At 65.3% G+C, this 22,068-nt stretch overlaps 5 protein-coding genes across 5 annotated transcripts; 3 read left to right on the top strand and 2 right to left on the bottom strand.

The window, feature by feature from the left end:
• Window positions 1–344: 344 nt before the first annotated feature.
• EMIHUDRAFT_109989 (hypothetical protein) lies at window positions 345–1,151 on the bottom strand (the record flags this gene model as incomplete). The annotated part of the gene is made up of 1 exon (XM_005789547.1): window positions 345–1,151. One exon carries the CDS (start codon window positions 1,149–1,151, stop codon window positions 345–347), a length of 807 nt encoding a protein of 268 aa, XP_005789604.1.
• A 309-nt stretch (window positions 1,152–1,460) lies between these two features.
• Window positions 1,461–3,193, top strand: EMIHUDRAFT_440464 (hypothetical protein). Its single transcript, XM_005789546.1, has 7 exons — window positions 1,461–1,625; window positions 1,737–1,932; window positions 2,029–2,118; window positions 2,199–2,241; window positions 2,328–2,402; window positions 2,476–2,542; window positions 2,611–3,193. The coding sequence occupies exons 1-7, from the start codon at window positions 1,465–1,467 to the stop codon at window positions 2,948–2,950; spliced, it is 972 nt and encodes a 323-aa protein (XP_005789603.1). The 5' UTR covers window positions 1,461–1,464; the 3' UTR covers window positions 2,951–3,193.
• Window positions 3,194–8,541: 5,348 nt separating this feature from the next.
• On the top strand, window positions 8,542–9,500 carry EMIHUDRAFT_225876 (hypothetical protein; the record flags this gene model as incomplete). Its single annotated transcript, XM_005789545.1, has 3 exons — window positions 8,542–8,943; window positions 8,994–9,233; window positions 9,459–9,500. The coding sequence occupies 3 exons, from the start codon at window positions 8,542–8,544 to the stop codon at window positions 9,498–9,500; spliced, it is 684 nt and encodes a 227-aa protein (XP_005789602.1).
• A 3,935-nt stretch (window positions 9,501–13,435) lies between these two features.
• Window positions 13,436–14,998, bottom strand: EMIHUDRAFT_225873 (hypothetical protein; the record flags this gene model as incomplete). The annotated part of the gene is made up of 1 exon (XM_005789544.1): window positions 13,436–14,998. One exon carries the CDS (start codon window positions 14,996–14,998, stop codon window positions 13,436–13,438), a length of 1,563 nt encoding a protein of 520 aa, XP_005789601.1.
• A 592-nt stretch (window positions 14,999–15,590) lies between these two features.
• EMIHUDRAFT_225872 (hypothetical protein) lies at window positions 15,591–16,447 on the top strand (the record flags this gene model as incomplete). Its single annotated transcript, XM_005789543.1, has 5 exons — window positions 15,591–15,653; window positions 15,751–15,835; window positions 16,031–16,083; window positions 16,205–16,365; window positions 16,435–16,447. 5 exons carry the CDS (start codon window positions 15,591–15,593, stop codon window positions 16,445–16,447), a joined length of 375 nt encoding a protein of 124 aa, XP_005789600.1.
• Between the last annotated feature and the right edge of the window lie 5,621 nt (window positions 16,448–22,068).

The raw sequence follows: 22,068 nt of genomic DNA, 5'->3' as shown, positions 1-22,068 counted from the left end.
CGGAAAATTTTTTTACCCTTTTTTATGGTGGCTTCGCGCCGGGGGGCGGCGCAGAAAAGGTGTGACCAAGGTGGTGCGCTGGACACTGAATACTGAATTCGGACGCCTGTGCTACTCTCGTGCCTGTCCGGTCCTTTCTCTGGTCCTCTACAGTCTGTTTATAGAGCCGCCCTCTCCGGCTCTGCGCACTGCGGCTGCGCCGCTTCGCGCGCGGGCGGCCGCGCAAATGTCGCACGCAACTTCAGAACAGCCGAACGGGGGCACGAGCGCTTGCATGATGGGACCACTCGAAGAGCGGCAGAACCCCTGCGGCGTCACCGTTTTGCGCCCCCGTCGTTTTCGCGTCAGTCCTCGTTGTAGTCGGCCCAGCCCCCGATCCGGGTCTTGCACTCGGCCACGAGCGCCGCGAACCTCGCGGCGCCCACCAGCGGCCTGAAGCGCTGGTCGCTGGCCAGCGTGTCGAAGACGATGCTGCAGCGCAGCCATCCGTCCCTCTGGTCGAGCCACGAGAGGAGGAAGCGGGCGACGCCGGGCGTGGGCTGCAGATAGGAGCTGGCGCAGTACTTGTTGATGCTGTCCATCACGCTCTCCTCGAGGGTGCCGAGCTTGGTCGTCGCGAATCCGCCGCAGATCGAGGCGATGATGGCGTTGGCGACGACGTGCTGGGCCCCGTCCTCCGCCTCCTCGCCGTCGTCCTCGGGAAATGTCTGGCCAAAGTCTCCAGAGTCCCAGTCGATGTGCTCCTGCGCGATGCGCTGGCACGTCTCGACCGCGTCCTCCCCGGCGAGCACAGCCGTCATGATGGCGTGCGTGCACTCCAGCGGGTCGCAGACCCGGAAGCATCTGAGGCAGCCGACCGAGAAGCTGAAGCAGCCCCCCGAGTCGATCTCGCGCATGAATGCTGCCCACCCCTGCCGGTAAATGGCGGAGCGGCGGGCGGCGCGAATGGCGCGGTCGCGCACGCCCTCTCGGGCGAGAGCGACCTTCCACGACCAGCATGCAGCCATCATCGATGCAGCACCGCAAGCGCCCGCTTGCATCTCATCGGCCGCATTCTGTCGGCTGAATGCCGGCCCGCTGTCGATCTCACGAGTGAGCACCCATGCGATCGCGCGGAGGAGCTCCGGAGTGATGTTTGCCCAATCCGCCATGTGGCAATGCCCCCCACCCCCCCGGGGGCAGGCGGAGTTTTTTCTTTTATTTGAAACGCTGTAAGGTCCCGTTCCAGTAAGTAAATAAACCCCCCAAGCCAAGCTAGGCTAGACACGTCCCCACCTTTGCAGGATTTTGCAAAAGCGAAGAAGACAACAAATGCGACCAAAAGCGATGGGGGGGGGTGGGTGGGTGGGTGGGTGGGGGGCATCGCGGCGCGGAGAGGGCTGGGCACAGGGCACAGGGGATCTCTCGCGCATAGGATACGCACTCGGCGAGCAAAAAAATCTCGCGCGGGGGCGCAAAGGCAAGATGTACATGAGCTTCGGCTTCCTCGCCCTGGTTCTCGCCCTGGTGGCCACGGTGGACGCGCTCCTGCCGGCGCGCGCGGCGTCGCTCACGCAGGCCGACAGGCCCAACGGCGGCCACCGCGCGCCAGCGGCACTGATGCAAGCCGACAGGCCCAACGACTGGTGCCGACGCCCGGAGCTTCTGCCCTCGGCCGCCTCCACCGCACAGTGCCGTCGCCACAGGCCCTACGGTCTGCACTCGGCCGCCTCCACCGCACAGTGCCGTCGCCACAGGTACTACGACAACGTCGAGTTTATGAACGAGCCCTTCAAGTTCATCGCGGAGCACCCGCAGGATTTTTCGCCTGCGATGCAGGCGATGGCTAAGTACCAGTTCATCACGGCGGAGGACAGCCGGCCTTTGGGCGACCTGCCGATGTACTGGAACGAGGGCGACCAGCTGCGTCAGTCGCTCCTGCAGAAGAGCCGGGTGAGCAAGAGCGAGCACCCGTCGCATCACCCGCCAACTCAAGAGTTACGTGCTGACCAGAGCAAATTGTGACGCGTTCCTCGCTGTCTCTGCGAGGTGGCCGACGACCTTGCCCGGGTCATCATGACGGCCGACCTCGAAACGATGGGCAAGCTCGCCGCGGACGCAAAGTTTGCAGAAAAGAAGGAATGCTCGCCGCGCACGCATCGCGAACGCATCGCGAGACCTTGGGACTTTGAGAGCACTTTGGGTTGGATGTCGGTTAGGAGCTCTTCCAGCGTCTCGCGGGGCTGCCAAAGGACAACCGCGGCGCGCCCGCGTCGCCCACCGCCCGGAGAGACACGCGTCCGAACCAACGCGCGCCCTCCCTCAAGCGTCGGCCGGCACTTCGCTAGGCATGCTCGCCATTCACGAGACAATCAAGGGGATGAACGCAGCCGGCAAGCTGCCTGCCCTCGCCGCCTTCCCGGGTGACGACTCGACCTCGCGCTCAGGTTGAGCAGTAGCCCGTCCGTGTGACACGTCCGTGGCACCGCGCCAAAGGCGACCTCGAATACGCAGCGATGAAGGTTGCAGAGGCGAACGCGGCGCTGCGGCTGCTCGACGAAAAGCGCGCCGCCCCTCTCCTCTTGAAGCTCTCTCACACACAGCCGTGACCGTACCACCACAACGCATCAGGTACACGGCGCTCTTCCTTGCCGTGCGCGTCACCGACAAACTCTCGGGCGCGGCGGCGCAGATGAAGGAGGGCGGCAGAGGGATGCCGCAGCAGCCGAGCCAGGGCCAGTCGGGCATGGGTGCTGCGCAGCCACAGGGCCGGGGAGGTGTGCCTCCCGGACCGGGCGGTGGAAGGAGCGACATGCCTTCGCAGGCAGGCACGCGGCCCGGCTTCTCCTCGCCCTTCGGCGCGCCTCAGCAGGGCTACGGCGGGCAGCAGGGCCTCGGCGGCACGGGGGGGGCGCCGCCGGGCGGGCAGGGGCAGGGCGGGCCGGGGGTTAGGAGGGGGCGCTACGACTGAAGGACCCGCCCATCCTCTTTGTTCGCCGCAGTCCTCTCCACACACGCTGGTCGCTGTCAGCGCGAGAGCGTGACACGGGGATGCCACGGAGCCCTCCGCGACACACGGATGGTCTCAATTCTCAGAGAGCCACACGCGCGGCCGAGGCGTGCCGGCGCCCGGCGGAGACCCGGTGGTGTCTGGTGAAAGAAATCGTGATCAAACCAATCGTGACGCTTCCTAAAGAACTGTTCAGTTTTCAAAGGCAAAAACGCCGGCGTACGCCCTCCCCTCACACTGACACTCGTCTGACTTCTCCCCACTCGCACTCCCCCCTATTCCCAACTTTAGGTTGCGCACGTCTCCCAGCGAGCTAGGATCTCCGCTGTTTCTCCCCTAGTCATCCGCCCGCGCCGCGCGCCTCTATGGGCGTCTAGTGCAGCCACTGACAGAACTATTCCCGAGGAGTGGTCGACGTCTCGCCTGAAGTCGGGTGGGCTCGCGCACTGCTTAGCCCTAGGGGAGGGGTGTGTGTGGAGGGTCCCAAAAGAGACCGGCGCGCTCCCCCGCAGCGTCGGTGTTAAGGAAGCGGCGCACGGCGGCGTGCTGCCGTGCGGGTCGGGGTGCGACGCCGTCAGCCAGCCGTAGGAGAGGGCAAACACACTCCGGTCGCCTCTCTCGAGCGCCGCCGCCGCCGCCTCGCACGGCACAAAAGCTTCCGGCGGCAGGTCCTGCCGCCGCCTCATGATGGCGGAACCCGTCAAGGCGTCGCGGCCGAGGCTCGCGTCGGCCGCGGGCGATCTCAGCCACTCGCAGCAGACCAGCCGCACGGTGCCGTCGAGTAGTCGCTCGCGGAGCGTGCCGTCGATCTTGGAGTCGGTGGCGGTGAGCACGGCGGAGAGGTCGACGGCGCCGAGCACGCGCCTTGTGCGGTGCAGCTCTCGGAGCGAGAGGAGCGCGCCCCCAACGAGGGTTCCGAAGAAGACGGCCGCCATGAGGAGCTCGACGACGGTACGTGTGACTCCCAGGTCGCTGACTCCCAGGAGATGGTCCCAGAGCGCCGTGTAGATGCAGGTGAGTACGAGGAGGACGGTCGTGGCGCCGTGGCGCCGTGGAGCCACGACTCGAGCGCATTTTGAAAGTCGAAGGCGAAGGGGGCGTTCGAGCGGTGCGCGAGCCAGAAGGCGAGCGTGACGGCGATGGCGGCGGCGGCGCCGGCGTAGCGGCCGATACGGAATTCATCCTCAGAGAGGCGATAGAAGATCAAGTCGATGGCAAAGACTACGAGGAGGAGGAGGAAGCGAACTGGCGCAGCCAGACGACCAGCTGCCATCGAGGCGCGAATCGGGCGAAGCGGCCGGTAAGAAACGCAACCTGCCTCTCCAAGCGTCAAGGGGCGATGATGGGTCCGCGCCGGCAGAGGCCGGGCGAGCGCCACTCGCCCTTGTTGACGCCGCGCTGGAAGCTGAAGGCGTTTCGTGCAAAGTGGACGGCGAGGGCGGGTAAGAGCAGGGCCAAGATTAAGCTCTCAGCAAACAGAAGGATCGTGCGAGGAAAAGTGCGAGCAACCCTCTTTGGATGAGCAGCATCCATGCGGATTGCGGACTGTGAAAAGAAATTCGAGAAGTGTAGACTGCGTATTTGAAGACCAGGCGCCAGCTGAAGACCACTGCGTATACGATGCTCGAAGCGACCTCGGCCGAATCAAAAGGTGCAAAATGACCGCAGCTACGGGCGATGGCTTTGGCGAGGAGCGGCGTAACAAGGGACACAAGCGCAGCCGTCGTAGCAAACAACGCATATGCCCCAAAGCGAGGTATTATGTCGTCAATGATGTCTCTGTCGGAGTTAAAGAGGCAGCTGGCGTGTGGCATCTCTAGGCGCAGCGCCGAAGCGAGCTCGATCAAGGAGTTTGGCCACTCTACCCGGAGGCTCGCTCGCTCGCAATGATACTGACTGTCTGCGTGGTTGACTAGGATAGTGGCGGTTGAGACCCAGCGCTTAAGAGACGAGGGATCCTGGACTGCGAGGCGGATGATGATGCAAAATTCAATCATAACAAGTACGATGCCGACTCCGATTGCATGTGTCCTGGCAGCATACCCGTACGTACTTTTAGCTTACTGGGAGAAAAGAGAGAGGGGGGTGTGTTCTCTAGGCCCCTAGGGGCCCTACGCGCGGCGTGAGAGCTCGGAAGCGAGCTTAGCACGGCGATCGAGGATGGCACGGTTCACCCCCTTCACCGAAGCGATGGAGATGCGTTCCCCGTATGCTGGAACGGCCAAGTTCAGAGGTTCACGAGAGTTGAACTCTGCCACATTTTTACGACGCGGTCGCCCTCTGGCGGGCTCTGCCACGCGATGGCACCCTCCAGCACACTCGGCCTCAATCGGTCAAACTCTGTTACAGTGAAGGAGTGCAGCAGAGTGTGGTTGAGTGCAGGTGGGAATCAAATGGTCGTCCGGTTGCGCACACAGTCAGCACACGAACTCGGCCACACTCGGTCACACCCAGAGAATTCGTTGGGACGGAAGCCAGAGTGCTGCAGCGCTCTCCCACAGGCAAGCAAACTCTGCCGCACTCAGCCGCACTCAGCCGCAATCTGCCGCACTTTGCCGCACTCTGCCGCACTCTGCTGCACTCTGCTGCACTCTGCTGCACTCTGCTGCGCTCTGCTACAATCTGCTGCACTCGGCCAGTCAGTGGCGTGGCAGCACACACAATCCACCGGCACGGAAGCACTGAGCCACCGCACGGAGGCGCGGGCCGCGTCTCCCCGCCAGCCCTCTTGTTCGAGTCTCGCACCCACCGTGCGGGCGGCCCGGCGGCCGCCGCGCCTGCCGCCTCCTTCCCGAATGCACAGCCCCCGGCTCGCGCCGGGCCGCTCTCCGCGACCAGTCAGAGCAGCCTGTCCTACTCGGTCACGCGACGACAGCGGCACGCGAGCGCGGCCCTCGCCAAAGCCGCGACAATACAAGAGCTGGCCAAAGGCTGCGCGGCAGCGGCGAGACGCACATCGCAGCGGCCGAGGCAGCGCGCACCCGCCGAGCGTAGACTGCCTACACACAGGCCATGCATGTGAGCTCTCCAACGTACGCGCCGTGCGGCACGACCAAAGACCGACGCCTATCCGGCGAGACAAAAGAGCACCGACGGCGACGCCACGCATCCGTGAAGGTGTTTAGGTGCACGTCGGCCTCTCGTGCCGTGCGCAGGAAGAGAGAGGCGCTGCCAGAAGCTCGCGCGGGCGAAGTGGTAGAAAGATCGTCGGGGAGCGCCAGCGCTGGCTAAAAGCCCGACGAAGCTGGTGCTCTCACGGCGCGAGGAGGGACGGTCGGAATTCGCTTCTCCAAGATGTTTTTTTTTCAGTGTATGTAGCTCTTACGTACATTCCCGTAGGAGACTCTGCTGACAGGGTTTGCGATGAGGAGCGGCCCGAAGGGTTTCTCGGAGGTTAGTGCACCTTTTTCAGTGTATGTAGCTCTTACGAACATACCCGTAGGCGAACTGCTGACAGGGTTTGCGATGAGGAGCGATCCGAACGTGGTATTCGGGTGATTAGATCACTACCGCCGAAGCGCAAGCGCTTGGAGCAAGGGAACTGCCACGTATGGGTCCCAGACTAGCACCCCACCTCGCGGGCCGACGTTCTGGCCCAGCAAGGCTGCTGCGGAGCACTCGGGGCCGATGTTCTGGCCCAGCGAGGCCGCTGCCCTTTTTTACGCTTTTGGGGGGCACGAGTCGAGAGGTTTTTCAGAGGTAGATCTCCGGATCTCGACAAAGCGTTGTTCGGAGAAGTGCCTCGACGGACGAAATGGTCTGAGTCCTCGGTGCCTGTTTTGAAAAAGAAGAAACAGAATTAGAACCACGGTCACGACCACGTGGTCGCGTGGGTGGTCGCCATCATACGACCAGCGACCACGCGACCAGAAACCCTATATGGTCGCCAACATACGGCCAGCTGGTCGCGTGGTCGCCAACTTGCGACCACGGTCACGACCACTCTGGCAGAGTGGTCGCCAAAGTACGACCAGCGACCATGATCCCCAAAGGCACGTGTACAAGTGGCAGCTTGGCATCACCTTTCTTGGTGCAATTGTCTTGTGGACAGGCCCACACCTGGGGTCTGATTCTGACGCCACAATCTGGCGCAGGACACGCCGTCAGCACCGGTTCCGACACGGTGAGCGCTGGCTGGGAGATCTCGGCTACGTTGGCTGCCGTGGCATCCTCACCAAGTTCAAGAAGAACCAGATGAACGGTCCCGGACGACGCATCGATAAGAGGCGCTTTAATCGCGCTCATGAGCGTATTCGGAACCGGGTTGAGAATGTGGTGAGCTACGTGAAGCGGCATCAGCTCTTCGCCCAAGGGCGGGCCTTCACGCATAGCGTTGAGGAGCTCGCCACAGTCATGAAGATTGTTGGCCACGTGAGCGCCCTGGAGCTGCGCCGCTTCCAGCGGTTTCGCTCATTTGGGCCGTGGCCGCACTAGTATACTAAGGGTAATATTTGTTTTTTATATGCTCGCCGAGAGCGACGCCGCACAGCTTCGTCGGGCTTTTAGCCAGCGCTGGCGCTCCCCGACTCTTTCTACCACTTCGCCCGCGCGAGCTTCTGGCAGCGCCTCTCTCTTCCTGCGCACGGCACGAGAGGCCGACGTGCACCTAAACACCTACACGGATGCGTGGCGTCGCCGTCGGTGCTCTTTTGTCTCGCCGGATAGGCGTCGGTCTTTGGTCGTGCCGCACGGCGCGTACGTTGGAGAGCTCACATGCACGGCCTGCGTGTAGGCAGTCTACGCTCGGCGGGTGCGCGCTGCCTCGGCCGCTGCGATGTGCGTCTCGCCGCTGCCGCGCAGCCTTTGGCCAGCTCTTGTATTGTCGCGGCCGTGGCGAGGCCGCGCTCGCGTGCCGCTGTCGTCGCGTGACCGAGTAGGACAGGCTGCTCTGACTGGTCGCGGAGAGCGGCCCGGCGCGAGCCGGGGGCTGTGCATTCGGGAAGGAGGCGGCAGGCGCGGCGGCCGCCGGGCCGCCGGCACGGTGGGTGCGAGACTCGAACAAGAGGGCTGGCGGGGAGACGCGGCCCGCGCCTCCGTGCGGTGGCTCGATGGCCTGCTGCGCCCGGCGGCTCCATCCGTGCTGCGTGGTCCAGGACTATCCGCCAGACTCAGCCGCACTCAGCCGCACTCAGCCGCACTCTGCTGCACTCTGCTGCACTCTGCTGCACTCTGCTGCACTCTGTTGCTATCTTCCGCCCTCAGTAATACTCGGCCACAGTCGGGCACAGTCGGCCGTGCTCATGAACACTCTTCGATGCCGAACGAAGGCACCCTCTGACTGCACGGACTCTGCCACACTCAGTCACATCGAGTGCCAGGTGGGAAGGGCTCATCTCGGGGTCGGGGTGCGTGGTAGAGTGTGGCCGAGTGTGGCCGTGCCGAGGTTGGCCTTGTTTACACTCTGCTACAGTCAAGCACGATCAGCCGCCCTCGGTTACACTCTTTCTGGCTACGCCGCTATCTGCCCACCTCGGCAGCTGGGTAGAGTTCAACTCTCGTGAACCTCTCAGACATGTACATGTCCCATCGGAGCGAGGAGCGTCGCTGGCGTGATGAGCAACGGCGCGCCGAGTGCGGACGCGAAGAGTGGCGATGGCAGGGCGAGCGACGGCGGTCGCGATCGCGCGATGAGCCGCGGCTGGATGAGCTGCGACGGCGCGATGAGCGTTGGCAAGGTGAGCAATGGCCGCACCATGACGGGCGGCAAGACGAGCGGCGCGGCTACAACGACTCTTGGTGCAGAGGTCGCGAGCAGCGATGGCACGCTGAGCCACAATGGCCCGCTGAGCCATGGCGCGACGAGCCATGGCGAGGCGAGCAACGGCCGCATCATGACGGGCGGCATGACGAGCGGCGCGGCTACGACGATCGGGGCAGAGGCGAGCACGAGCGCGACTGGCACGATCGGCGCGATGACCGGCGCGAACGCGGCGAGGGGCAGCCACAGCACAGCGGTCGCCGGGTGGAACCGCCGATGCACGGAGCGCAAGGATGCGACGCGCAGGGACGCCGCGACGCACGAATGCGCAATGAGCGCCCCTCGTTTAGCCGCTCTGCTGCCTATGGTCAGCTCAATGCTAAGCAGCTCAGCAGCCACATCTCAAATGCTGGCAGCGCTGACGCATTGCTCGCGCTCTCTGCTGCCCACAGCACGAGCTTGGACCACATCCACGCTGCGAACCTGTGGAACAAACTGGGCAAGCAGCGCATCGAGCGGCGGCACGAGGAGCGGCTTGAGCAGCTGGTGCAGCGCACGCTTGACCTGAGTTATATTAAAGAAGGAGAGTGTCGTGAGTGCATGCGGATTCGTTGCTGTGCGTGTGTGGGCGTGTCGGGACTTGCTCCTTTACCCATGATCCCCTGAGATGGCCTCCGTTTTGTTTATTTATGATTGCTGTGCGTGTTCGAATTCGCGTGTTCCAGTAAGACAGTAGTCAGTACACCGCCCCGTCCCGGTCCCCGCGCGCAGGCCGCAGCAACACCAGAGCATCCAAGTTACCTCGCAGGTTGAGGTTCCAGCAAAGAGCCAAGACCAAGAGACAAAGAAAGTACTTTATGTGCGGTTTGAAACGATGGCGCTTCCTCGATGGGCGGTGCGAGGGAGCACAGGCTTGCGAGTTGAGCGTATTCGATAGTACAACTCTCGCATCATCTGACACGAAAAATGGCGGCGGGACACTCCCCACGTCACCTCTCGAGGCCTCGCGTGCCCCGCTACCGGCGCCGTCACCGCTTGCCCGTTGCCCACGTAGTCCGGCCCGGCCGCCGCCGCCACCCACTTGTCCACACGAAGCCGTCAAACTCGGGGCCGCCCATTGCGGCGAGGGCGGCGTCGCTCGGCACCGGCGGCGCAAAGGTCGAGTTCTCGACGACGTGCCGAAGCAGGGTCAGGGCGGCGCGCGGGCGGAAGGTGGGGACCATGTGGCCAGAGCCGTGCCACCGTGGCGAAGGAAGGAGAGGCCGTGCTCGTAGTCGACGGTCATGACCAAGCGCGCGGCCGCCGGGCGCCTCCGAACCGACAGGGGCGCCGCGGCAGTAGAGAGCACTCCACCGCCATACCGTTTTTATGGCGGGTTCAATATCAAAGGACGTATTTTCTTCTCATAACAAGGCTGTGAACGGGTGCGGAGCCCCAGCTGCCAGGCAGCTCAAATTTGCGATGAAACCTGCTTCGCCTGGCCGGCCTGTTCTCACGTTGCTTGTGGCCGGCTTTTGGTTTCGCGGCTCAGCGCCGTTCTCGCTTGCTGTGGGGCATGAGCGTCCGGCTCCACCACCTAAGGGTCTGCTGGGTATGCCACGGCTTGACAGCCGGCCTCAGCGACGGCAGCATGCGGCATCGCGGACCGGGTCACCCTCCAGCGTGCTGGATTCTTGGATGCCAGATCAAGCGGAGGAAGAAGAGCTTTTGAAGAGCCCGGGGGGGTTGAAGGGCCGTGTGGGCCGTGCTGCTCTCTGCATCGTTGGCGAATGGCGGACATTCGGCATGCCCGCTGTCCATGAAGGGGTCGAGCTGGCGCGGCACGTGTGGCAGGCTGACGTCTTCATGTTTTACCACACCCGATATGACGCTGTGGCCATGGCTCATAAAAACAGGCAAAACGCGGTTGCATGCGCCGAGGAGACGCATTTGCTTCAGAATTACACACACGTGGAACACCTGCCGTACGATGGCTGCAAATCTAAGGCCACCGTTCAACATCGCCAAATTAATCGTTGCTTCCGCCATGTCATGGAGCACGAGAGGCGCAACGGCGTCCGTTACGACTACTTCATTCGATCGCGCCCAAACTACATCGTGTGGAATCCAGAGCCCATGCAGCCCAACCTTACGCAAATGCTGGCAGTCCGGCCCAAACCCGACATGCTGTTTACGATTCCTCGGGCCAAACTACACGAGTGGCTGACAGGCATCAACGAGAAAGAATGCTTGAATGTTGTTCGTCGGCCTGAACACTGCTGCTTAGAGTACACGCACGGAATGTTGAAGCCGACGAACCATCGCACGTGGAGGCAACAGGGTGCCCTTGCTCGTGGTTGGGAGCACATGGAATATGCCAGCGTCGAGCGTCCACGCATTCCACCGAGCCTGCTGCACTGCAACATCACGGGTCGTCCCGGAAGCACCTCAGTCAGCGACAGGCAGGCTGCGCTATAGGGGCGCTCCGGAAGGCTGGATCTTCATCCGTTGGCCGCGTTGGGTAGCTTCGCCCGCAGGCGCGAGCCGGGAAAAAAGAATAGAGCGAGGCAAAAAAGAAAAGACCAGGCGCGCGCGACGTCCCGCACAGCCGTGTAATTTCAGTGTACGTTCTCTCTCTCTCTCAGTGTATATAGCTCTTACGAACATACCCGAAGGTGAATTTCGGCGCTGGAGACGGGTACGTGGCTGGGTTCACAGCGATTGTACTTTAGCGTTAGGCAAGTGGAGGGACCAAATCACGGTCGCGGCCTTCCGACTCGCGCCTCCGCCTCACTGGCACTATTGTAGCCCTGGCCGGTGCGCGTGCAGAGTTGAAGTTCCGGAGTGAAAATTCGAACGCGTTCTCTCACGGTGACAAAAAAATGTCCACCTTCAGAGGCACCTCCGGAGGCAGGCCGCCGCACGCCGGCGACACAGCTCCAGCTGTCGAACTGACCCGCAGCTCCTCTCAGAGCGGGAACTGTGACGAAAGTGAATGAGGCGGTTGTCAGGAACCATCATACGGATCACATGGTGGCTCTCTCATGACGGGAGACCGCCCGACCACTCCTGGGTGGCACTGCCACCGGTGTCGCTCGACGTCCTGTCGACAGGGTGCCGACAGCGACACAGACCATGTGGGACGCGTCGAGTATCGACCTCTACTGCTTACCAAGCCTTCGAGTGTATCCTGGCTGTGGCCCCACACCCACTGGTGTCCATCTCAGAGACCGCAGGAGGTCATGAGGGTCGATGGGAGTGCCAACCCCACAATGCCTAAAAACCCAGCCCAGCAGTCAGTGCTCGGGAACACAACGCACTCTCTCACATGACAAGCGATCCCACGACAGCGAGTGTGGGGACTACATGATCCGTACGTGAATGAAGGGTGGAGGGGCCCGTCCGCAGAGCTAGGCGGCACGGGCACCCCCCACCGGGGCCGAAGCCCTGGGTGAGCCAATCTGACGTTTTGGGACATCGCGTCACAACCGTGTTTTTCTCGTTGTTTTGTCGCTCGCCACCTCACGCTCCGTAGCCCGGCCATGGCCAGTACCCCGCGTCTCAGTGAGACGCGTGGTACCATCCAACTCCGGTCGACGGCTCGAATGCGCTCAGCCTCAGGAGGGACAAAACCGCGCGAATTCTGCACGCCTCGCTGCACCGCTGGCTTGACTGAATCAGGCAGCAGCAGGCTGCTGCTGTTGCCACAGCAGCAGTCTGCTGCGGCCCCAATACGCAAGTTAATGACCAGCATTGCTGCCGGTGGCATTCGAGCCGCCACAGCCGGTGTGCGGCTGTGCACTGCCACCTGCCCGCGGCTACGCACAATGTGCGCTTGCATTGGATGAGCCCTGCTGATGGACCTGCGTCGCCTAGCTGCACGAGAGCAATGCCGCAGGTGGCGGCCGTGGCATACACTGCGAGCACACTCGGTGCAGCTGCGAGGTGCAGCAAGAGCACGTCGTTCCTGCCTCTGATGCCACTCTCGCGGCTTGTAGCGCGTCACTCGCGCATGCTCTCCAGGAGCTGTGGCGGGCGCGTGTGTGGGGCTGTAGCCTGTGTTTGGCCGGTTCTGACCCGTTTACTATCAGTACCATGCCTGGGTCACAAGAATCGCACACGGGGAGCGGCTCAGGGACCCAGTAAGCCGCGGAATCGCCAAATGTCACAACACCCGGCTCACCCCCAGGGCTGGACCTAGTCCTCTGTGCAGAGAAACAGCATGCTGAGCATGGCAAGGGCTCCACCCACCCAGGTCGCGACCTCCTCGGCTTTGAGGCGGCAAGCGCGCACGTTTTTGACGTTAGCCCTCATGATAGGCTCCCAGCGCCCGCCGCGCCCACCGACCCAGTGTCGATCTTGGTCTGTGAAAACAGCGCCATAGGACGTATCTTCTTCTCAATAACAAGGCTGTGAACGATTCGTATATACGATCAAAACCTATAGGAAAAAGGGGAATCAGGCCGCCGTAAAGTGCTGCGGGTGCCGCGCCGCGGGAACGCGGTCGCGGAAGCGCGGGAAGGCCCGCCCCCCTGCTGCTGCTCCCCGGAGACACCGGCCACCGCCCAGATAGATACGCCACACCCACAGTCGGAGCCTGGCAGCCCGCGGACAGACCCCCCCGCGACTGTTGGAGTGAGCGAGCCTCGGCCTCGCACCACGCTCGACACTCTAACGCTCCTAGCTCCTCTACGTCCTGCTAGTGCTGCAGCTGCAGCCTGCACGGCTCAACGCGCCCCGCCAGAAGCACAGGCGGACAGGGCCGCCTGTTACAGCTCTATTCCTGCCTTCCGCACACAGTGCTCGACCGTAGGCGCGTGCGACCGCAGGCTCTCATTGTTGCTCCCACTCATGCAATGCTCGACCACTTCGCGCAAAAAGTGCGAGCCCACGCGCGTTCTCGGCACGTCGTACAGCACGTCGGCGCGGTGCGCCTGCAAGGCGCGCTGCCGGCGCAGGAGCTCCTCCCCTGGCATCTCTCGCAGGACAGCGAGTGCAGTGGCGGGGTTCTTGACAAAGTCGCGTGCCTTGACGCGTACGACAAAGTCGTCGTATGGCACGGTGTTCGCAAAGGCGCCCCTGAGGCCGTCGCAGATGGCGACCGGTATGCAACCGGCGGCGATCGCCGAGTAGAAGCGTGCCGAGACGCAGTTGTCCCCGGCGGGAGCTAGGCAGAAGACGCTCTCCGCCATCTCCACTGCCGCCTGCTCCACCTTGCTGTTGTCGACCGACGCGTACCTCCACATGTTGGGCCCGCCCTTTTGGCCCTCCGCCTCAGGTCCCGCGTTCGCCTTGCCGCCCCGAGCCGACCGCCGCCGGTCCAGCCGGCGCCTCCGCCTCGCGCCTCGCCCCATCGGCGTTAAGCTGCCCGTCGAACCTGCCAGCTCGACTAGGTCGTGTGTCGATGCGTTCTTCAGCAGCGCGAGACGCTCCATAGTGCCGCGGGTGCAGCGGCCCCAGGTGGATCGGTTGGTCGGCAGGGACGGCCGCATCACGACGTCCGACACGTCATGCCATGCCTCCATGAGCTTGCCGACCGCGCACCGGATAGCGCGACCGGTGCAGCAGACGTCGAGCGCACCCGAGAACTGAACCATCGTGCGGCGGCGGCCGAGGATACGCCGGAACGCCTGCTTGGCGAGGAGGTTGGCGCCATCGGCGTCGCCCGCCAGGAGGCTTCCGACGGTGGAAGCCTCGACGAAGGAGCCCTCCACCGTCGGCCCGTGCGATGCCGGCAGCATCTTGGACTGCGCACGCAGCACGCTGTCGAGCTTGCGCAGATTTTTGGCCGACGGCGGTCTGGTCCAGTCCTTGTTGTATTGCAACGTGGCCGCCAGCGACGCCTGGTACGGCATCTCTAGCGAGCAGCGGCCGACCACGCTGACTCGCTTGTACGAGCCTGTCGGAAACCGCTTATATCGGCCGGTGGTGGCGCATGTCAGCGCGCGAGCCGCGTCGCCCATCCGAGCCGACATGGTCAGCCAAGGCGCTGACCATGCCGTGCTGGCAAAGATGTGGTCTAGCCCGCCAGAGCGCTGGTAGTGGGGAGAGGAGAGGAGCGCTCGGTGGAGGTCGCTCATCCGTGCCTCGTGAGAGCTGCCATTGCACTCTCCCAGAGTGTGTGACGTGAACTCAAACACGGGGACATAGAAGACTTGCGCGTCGGACGCGTCGCGAACCCGCCAGGGGTGATGGCGAAGCGCCTCGTAAAGCCCCACCTCGGCCAGGTTGGCGTCGTTGACGGAGTGTGCCAGAGAATCGAAGCCGTCGCACTGCCGCAGCCATGCGTGGCAGAGCGCGCGCTCCGTGTATATGAAGAAGGGCACCACCATCGCGGATGAGACGGAATGGACGGCCGACGTCGTCTAGGATTGTTAGCAGCCTCCGCAATCCTAGAAGTTTAAGGGGGGGGAGTGAGCAGCACGGGAGTGAGCAGCACTCCTCGCAATCGTAGCATCTCTGCTCTGTCTGAGTGTGCGATTGCGAGCACGCCCGCGCTCGCTCGCAATCATCTTCTCTCTCTCTCTCTCTCTCTCTCTCTCTCTCTCTCTCTCACGCGCGCATTACGCACGCACGCACGCACGCACGCACGCACACACACACACACACACACAGAGAGAGAGAGAGAGAGAGAGAGAGAGAGAGAGAGAGAGAGAGAGAGAGAGAGAGAGAGGTACGTGGCTCTTATACGAATACCCGAGAGAGAGAGAGAGAGAGAGAGAGAGAGAGAGAGAGAGAGAGAGAGAGAGAGGAAATTTTAAAGCTCTCGCACGGAAATCTAAAAAGAATTTTACAACGAAACTCCCTCGCACGACACGCACACAGAATTACTTTTCGGAGCACTTCGAATTCTGCCAAAAGAAACACCTCGCCCAGGCGCGTTTGAGTCGAGCGACACAATCGCTCTCGCTCTCAGCATCGGCCATGCAAACGCAGCCTCGGACGCAGCCTCCGCTCGCCTCGCTCCACCCCCACAGCCGCGAAATTGTGAGCCGATCGCTCGAGCTCAGGCCCTCCGCCACGGCCTCTTCAGCACGCACGGTCGCAACGCCTCCGACCCTCTTTTTGCGCCGCTTGCTCGCAGGCTCCGCGAAGGCAGGCCGCCACCGGTGTGGAGCACACCGCTGCCCGTCTTCCGCGCGCCAGCGGTGGGATTCGCACTGGTGGAGGTGTCGCCACGGCCCACCCCGCACCGCGGCTCCGCATACTCGGTCGCCGCCGGACAGCCGCGAGTCACCTTTGACCTCGGGCGGAGCGTCAGCTCGGCCGCCGTTACCAACGCTTCTGCCACTGGCACGCGCGCCTTGCTGGCCGCCGTGGACGTGAGGCCGGGCCGAATTCACGCGTCGCGCGCCGCTCCGTAGGCCTGGTCTGCTATCCGACGCCCGAGGCGGCCTGCAGCGCAAAGTGCCGAGCGGTGCGCTCACGCCCCACCGCCGCACACAGCAACCTTCAACGAGTGAACCGCCGCTTTCGCCACTCCCGCCGGCATTCGCACCGCATCAAACGACCCCACCAAACTGCCGCGCCGCGCACAGGACGCGGACGGGCCCGAGCGCAAGCTGGCCATCTTCGAGATTGGGCCTGGACCTGTTCGACCCGGGCCGGACGGCGCGCTGCGGTGCCACTCGCTGGTGCCCGTGCGGTTCGACCCGGTGCCGGCGCGCTACGCGAGAGCAGCGCGCGCCCGCCCAGTCTGGTGGGCACCATCTCACGGCCGGAGGTAGGTCTCTCTCTCTTGTCTTCTCTCCCTGACTCTTGTAACGAGTGCCAGTGCCTAGCATCTTGCGACGGAGCAGTGAATCGTCAGCACAGTGTCCGGTGAATCATCAGCACAGTGTCGAGTGTGTGGTCCCAGGAGAGTATGATCGACGTCGGTTCAAGGCGTCTGAGATGAACGATAAAAAAATTGCTTATCGCTGTATTATCGCCGACGTTCGTCACAGGAAACAGCGATAATACGAATGTACCTTTTCTTTTGTCGAGTCCCGTGCCCAGTGTTGTGCGTGCGAGGCCGAGGCAAGAGTGAGCCTTGTAAATTCTTTTCTCGTGTGGAGGGAGCGAGGACCCGGCTGCACACGCAGCTCGCAGACTCGTCGGAGCAGGGGGGGCGGCGCAGCGCGCAGCCGCAGGCGCCCGGCGGCGCCGCCGGAGGAACCTTCCCGGCTCAGAAATCGCGTTCGGAACTCGCCGCGTTGTTCACATAAACGCACAACCCCGCAAACACAAACTCTCTCTCAACCCCGGGCCCGAAATCGCACAGAGACAGTCACGCAACACGGGGTCCCAGGGAAGGCGAGCGAAAACCTTATAGCGTTGTTCAGTGAACAGGGCTCCAGGCCCCAAATTACGTGTGAGTGTTAGAGTTGTTTGGTATTGCTAAAAATCTCTCTCGTAAACGCAACACGGGGCCCCGAACACTCCCTTTGTTCTCTTCTCATAAAATCGGAGGGTCGGCCCACGGGGGGACTTCGTGAACTGAAGCGACCCAACGATTTTATGAGTGGCTGCAAAGGGAGTGGGCCCCGAAAACAGATGAAAGTAAGAAAAAGAAATCGCGGGCGCGGGCATGTGCCGAGCGGCTGTGGACGCCCCCCCGCTGCTCGGCCAGCGCGTCGTGCTCGGTGGGCTCTCTGCCCGCCCCGAGCTGAACGGGTGGTGGGGCGTGGCGCGGAGCTTCGAGGGCGGGCGGTACGCGGTGGCGCTCGAGGGCGGCGGCGAGAGCGTGCGGGTGCGGCCAGGTAATCTGTCGCTGGCGGCGGCGGAGCCAGTGTCAGGCGGTGGCGCGGCAGCCCCAGACGCGGTCGTGGCAGCAGCTGAGCGAGGCGAGGAGGCGGCGGTGCTGGCGTGGCTCGAGGGCGGCGGGCGGGCCGACGCGACGTACGAGAGCGGCGAGGTGAGCGGCCTCACACTGCTGATCGGCGCCGCCTTCTACGGCCACGAGCGGGTGGTCGAGTTGCTGCTGCAGCACGGCGCGGACATCAACCTGCAGAACAGCATCGGCTGCACCGCGCTGATGGCCGCCGCCGACCACGAGCGAGTGGTTGACTTGCTCCTGCAGCACGGCGCTGAGATCAACCTGCAGAGTAACATCGGCCTCACGCTGCTGATGGACGCCGCCGGCAACGGCCACGATCGGGTGGTCGAGCTGCTGCTTCGGCACGGCGCGGAGATCAACCTGCAGAGTAGCAACGGCTGCACCGCGCTGATGCTCGCCGCCGTCTTCAACTGCCCCGCCGTCGTGCGGCGCTTGCTGCGGGCGGGCGCAGACACGGCGGCGCGCGATGCAAACGGCAAGACGGCGCTGCAGCTTGCCAAGCAAGAGGGCCACGCCGAGTGCGTCGAGGCCTTCAAGAAGCACGTCCAGGAGGCGGTGGTGGCGGGACGGCCCGCAGCGACGGCAGCCGGCGGCGAAGGCGCAGGCGGCGCTTCCTCCGGCGGCGTTTCCTCGGCTGGATCGAGAGTCGCGGAGACGCTATCTCCAGCAGTGGCGGCGGGGCGGGCGTCGAGCGGTGGCGTGGCAGTCTCCGATGCGGTCATCGCAGCGGCTGAGGGAGGCGAGGAGGCGGCGGTGCTGGCGTGGCTCGAGGACGGCGGGCGGGTCGACGCGACGTACAAGAGCGGCGAGGTGAGCGGCCTCACGCTGCTGATGGGCGCCGCCGTGTACGGCCACGAGCGGGTGGTCGACTTGCTCCTTCGGCACGGCGCTGAGCTCAACCTGCATAACAGCATCGGCGTCACCGCGCTGATGGCCGCCGCCCAAGGGGGCCACGAGCGAGTGGTTGACTTGCTGCTGCAGCGCGGCGCTGAGATCAACCAGAGCAGCGACGGCTCCACCGCGCTGATGGTCGCCGCCCAGGAAGGCCACGAGCGGGTGGTCGAGCTGCTGATACGGCGCGGCGCTGATGTCAACCTGCAGGACAGCGGCGCCACCGCGCTGATGATCGCCGCCTTCTTCAACCGCCCCGCCGTCGTGCGGCGCTTGCTGCGGGCGGGCGCAGACACGGCGGTGCGCTCTGAAAGCGGCATGACGGCGCTGCAGACGGCCAAGAAGAAGGGCAACGCCGAGTGCGTCAGTTTCTTGACTGAGGCAGCGGCGGCGGCTGCTGAGGGCCGGGCAGGGGCGGACGGCGCTTCCTCGGGCGCGGCAGCGGCAGCTGAGGACGCGCCGCTGCTCGGCCAGCGCGTCGTGCTCGGCGGGCTCTCCTCCCGCCCCGAGCTGAACGGGCAGCGGGGCGTGGCTCAGAGCTTCGAGGGCGGCCGGTACGCGGTGGCGCTTGAGGGTGGCGGCGAGAGCGTGCGAGTGCGGCCGGGTAATCTGTCGCCGGCGGCGGCGGAGCGGGCGTCGAGCGGTGCCGCGGCAGTCTCCGATGAGATCCTCGCAGCGGCTGTGCGAGGCGACGAGGAGGCGCTGCTGGCATGGCTCGAAGGCGGCGGGCGGGTCAACGCGACGTACGAGAGAGGCGAGGTGAGCGGCCTCACGCTGCTGCTGGGCGCCGCCCGCAGCGGCCACGAGCGGGTGGTCGAGCTGCTGCTGCAGCGCGGCGCGGAGATCAACAAGCAGGACAGCGACGGCGGCACCGCGCTGATGGGCGCCGCCCTCCACGGCCGCGAGCGGGTGGTCGACTTGCTGATACGGCGCGGCGCGGAGATCAACCTGCAGAGCAGCGACGGCTCCACCGCGCTGATGCTCGCCGCCGTCTTCAACCGCCCCGCCGTTGTGAGGCGCTTGCTGCAGGCGGGCGCAGACACGGCGGCGCGCAATGCAAACGGCATGACGGGGCTGCAGATGGCCAAGCAGGAGGGCCACGCCGAGTGCGTCGATGCCTTCAAGAAGCACGTCCAGGAGGTGGTGGCGGGACGGCCCACGGCGACGGCAGCCGGCGGCGAATCCGCAGGCGGCGTTTCCTCGGCTGGATCGAGAGCCGCGAAGACGCTATCTCCAGCGGTGGCGGCGAGGCGGGCGCCGAGCGGTGGCGTGGCAGCCCCCGATGCGGTCATCGCAGCGGCGGAGCGAGGCGAGGAGGAGGCGGTGCTGGAGTGGCTTGACGGTGGCGGGCGGGTCGACGCGACGTACGAGAGAGGCGAGACTAGCGGCATCACGCTGCTGATCGGCGCCGCCGGCCACGGCCGCGATCGGGTGGTCGAGCTGCTGCTGCAGCACGGCGCGGAGATCAACCTCCAGGACAGCGACGGCTCCTCCGCGCTGATGTTCGCCGCCAACAACGGCCACGAGCAGGTGGTCGAGCTGCTGCTGCGGCGTGGGGCTGATGTCAACCAGCAGAACAGCGACGGCTGGACCGCGCTGATGTTCGCCGCCGACCAAGGCCACGAGCGGGTGGTCGAGCTGCTGATTCGGCACGGCGCTGAGGTCAACCTGCAGCACAGCACCGGCGGCACCGCGCTGATGATCGCCGCCTTCTTCAACCGCCCCACCGTCGTGCAGCGCTTGCTGCGGGCGGGCGCAGACACGGCGGTGCGCTCTGAAAGCGGCATGACGGCGCTGCAGGTTGCCAAGGAGAAGGGCAACGCCGCGTGCGTCAAGATCTTGACTAAGGCAGCGGCGGCGGCTGCGGAGGGCCGGGTAGGGGCCGACCGCGCTTCCTCGGGCGCGGCAGCGGCAGCAGCTGAGGACGCGCCGCTCCTCGGCCAGCGAGTCGTGCTCGGCGGGCTCTCTGCCCGCCCCGAGCTGAACGGGCGGTGGGGCGTGGCGCGGAGCTTCGAGGGCGGGCGGTACGCGGTGGCGCTCGAGGGCGGCGGCGAGAGCGTGCGAGTGCGGCCGGGTAATCTGTCGCCGGCAGCGGCGGAGCCAGTGTCAGGCGGTGCCGCGGCAGTCTCCGACGCGGTCGTGACAGCGGCTGAGCGAGGCGAGGAGGCGGCGGTGCTGGCGTGGCTCGAGGGCGGCGGGCGGGTCAACGCGACGTACGAGAGAGCCGGCGTGAGCGGCTTCACGCTGCTGATGGGCGCCGCCGGCCACGGCCAGGAGCGGCTGGTCGAGTTGCTGCTGCAGCGCGGCGCAGAGGTCAACCAGCAGAGCAGCGACGGCGACACCGCGCTGATGATCGCCGCCGGCCAGGGCCACGAGCAGGTGGTCGACTTGCTGATGCGGCGCGGCGCTGAGATCAACCTGCCGGCCAGCGGCGGCGGCACCGCGCTGATGGCCGCCGCCGACCAAGGCCACGAGCAGGTGGTCGACTTGCTGATGCGGCGCGGCGCTGAGGTCAACCTGCAGAGTAGCAAAGGCTGGAACGCGCTGATGCACGCCGCCGACCAAGGCCACGAGCAGGTGGTCGACTTGCTGGTACGGCGCGGCGCTGAGGTCAACTTGCGGGACAGCGACGGCGCTACCGCGCTGATGTACGCCGCCCTCCTCAACCGCCCCGCCGTCGTGCGGCGCTTTCTGCGGGCGGGTGCAGACACGGCGGTGCGCTCTGAAAGCGGCAAGACGGCGCTGCAGGTTGCCAAGGAGGAGGGCAACGCCGAGTGCGTGCGCGCCTTCGAGGAGCACTCGTCGACCACAGCAGAGGCGGAGAGGGAGACGGTGGTCGCAGAATCAGCCGAACAGGCCGCGGCGGCCGCACGCGAGGCGGCAGCGGCTGCGGAGGCGGCGGAGGCGCGCGATGCTGCCGAGGCGGCGCTGCGCGAGGCGGTTGAGGCGTGCGGTCGAGGCGACGCCGATCTCGAGGCGCTCAGGGCGGCGATCAACGCGAACACCGACGCCGCCGACGGCTCGGAGGCGCTGCGGGCGGCGCGGCGGCTGCGCGACGAGATGGCGGAGCGCAGGACCCGCGAGGCCAGGGCGCTGAAGCGGCAGCGACAGAAGGAGGAGAAGGCGGCGGCGAGGCAGGCGGCGGCGGTAGCGAGGGCGGCGGAGGAGGCGGATGCGGCGGCGCGGGCGGCGGAGGAGGCGGAGGCCGCGTCGCGGGCTAGGGAGGAGGCAGAGGCGAGGGCAAGGGAGGAGGCTGCAAGGGAGAGGGAAGAGGCGAGGTTGAGGGCGGAGGCGGAGGCGGCGGAGGTGGCGGCGGCGGAGGCGGAGGCGGAGGCGGCGGCTGTAGAGGCGGCAGTGGCGGCCGTGGCGGCGGCGGAGGCTCGAGAGGCAGCGGAGGCTCAAGAGGCGGCGGAGGCGGCGGCAGCGGCGGCGGAGGCGGCGAAGGCGGCGGCGAGTGTTGCCGCCCTCGCCGCCGCCGCCGCGCCGCCCGCCGCCGTCCCTCTCGACGAGCTCATCGCGGCGACCGACGGCTTTGCCGAGGCGCGCAAGGTGGGCGAGGGAGGCTTTGGGCGCGTCTACCGCGCCGACGCGCTGCCGTCGCTTCCGCGCGTCGCTTGCGGGTTCGCGGTCAAGACGGCGCTGGTCGGTGTCGGCGCCCAAGGCCTCGCCGAGCTGCAGAGCGAGGTGCGTACG

The sequence above is a fragment of the Emiliania huxleyi genome (genome assembly GCF_000372725.1).
Source record: "Emiliania huxleyi CCMP1516 chromosome Unknown EMIHUscaffold_127, whole genome shotgun sequence".
In the NCBI taxonomy this organism is placed as follows: Eukaryota; Haptophyta; order Isochrysidales; family Noelaerhabdaceae; genus Emiliania; species Emiliania huxleyi.
The sequence above is the reverse complement of the archived record's forward strand: the minus strand, read 5'-3'. Positions and strand labels throughout refer to the sequence as shown.

Coding starts and splice junctions, on each gene's coding strand:
- EMIHUDRAFT_440464 (XM_005789546.1), top strand. CDS start 1,465: ATGTACATGAGCTTCGGCTTCCTCGCCCTGGTTCTCGCCCTGGTGGCC. Junction 2,403..2,475: donor TGCCCTCGCCGCCTTCCCGG/GTGACGACTCGA, acceptor ACCGCGCCAAAG/GCGACCTCGAATACGCAGCG. Junction 2,543..2,610: donor CTGCGGCTGCTCGACGAAAA/GCGCGCCGCCCC, acceptor ACAACGCATCAG/GTACACGGCGCTCTTCCTTG.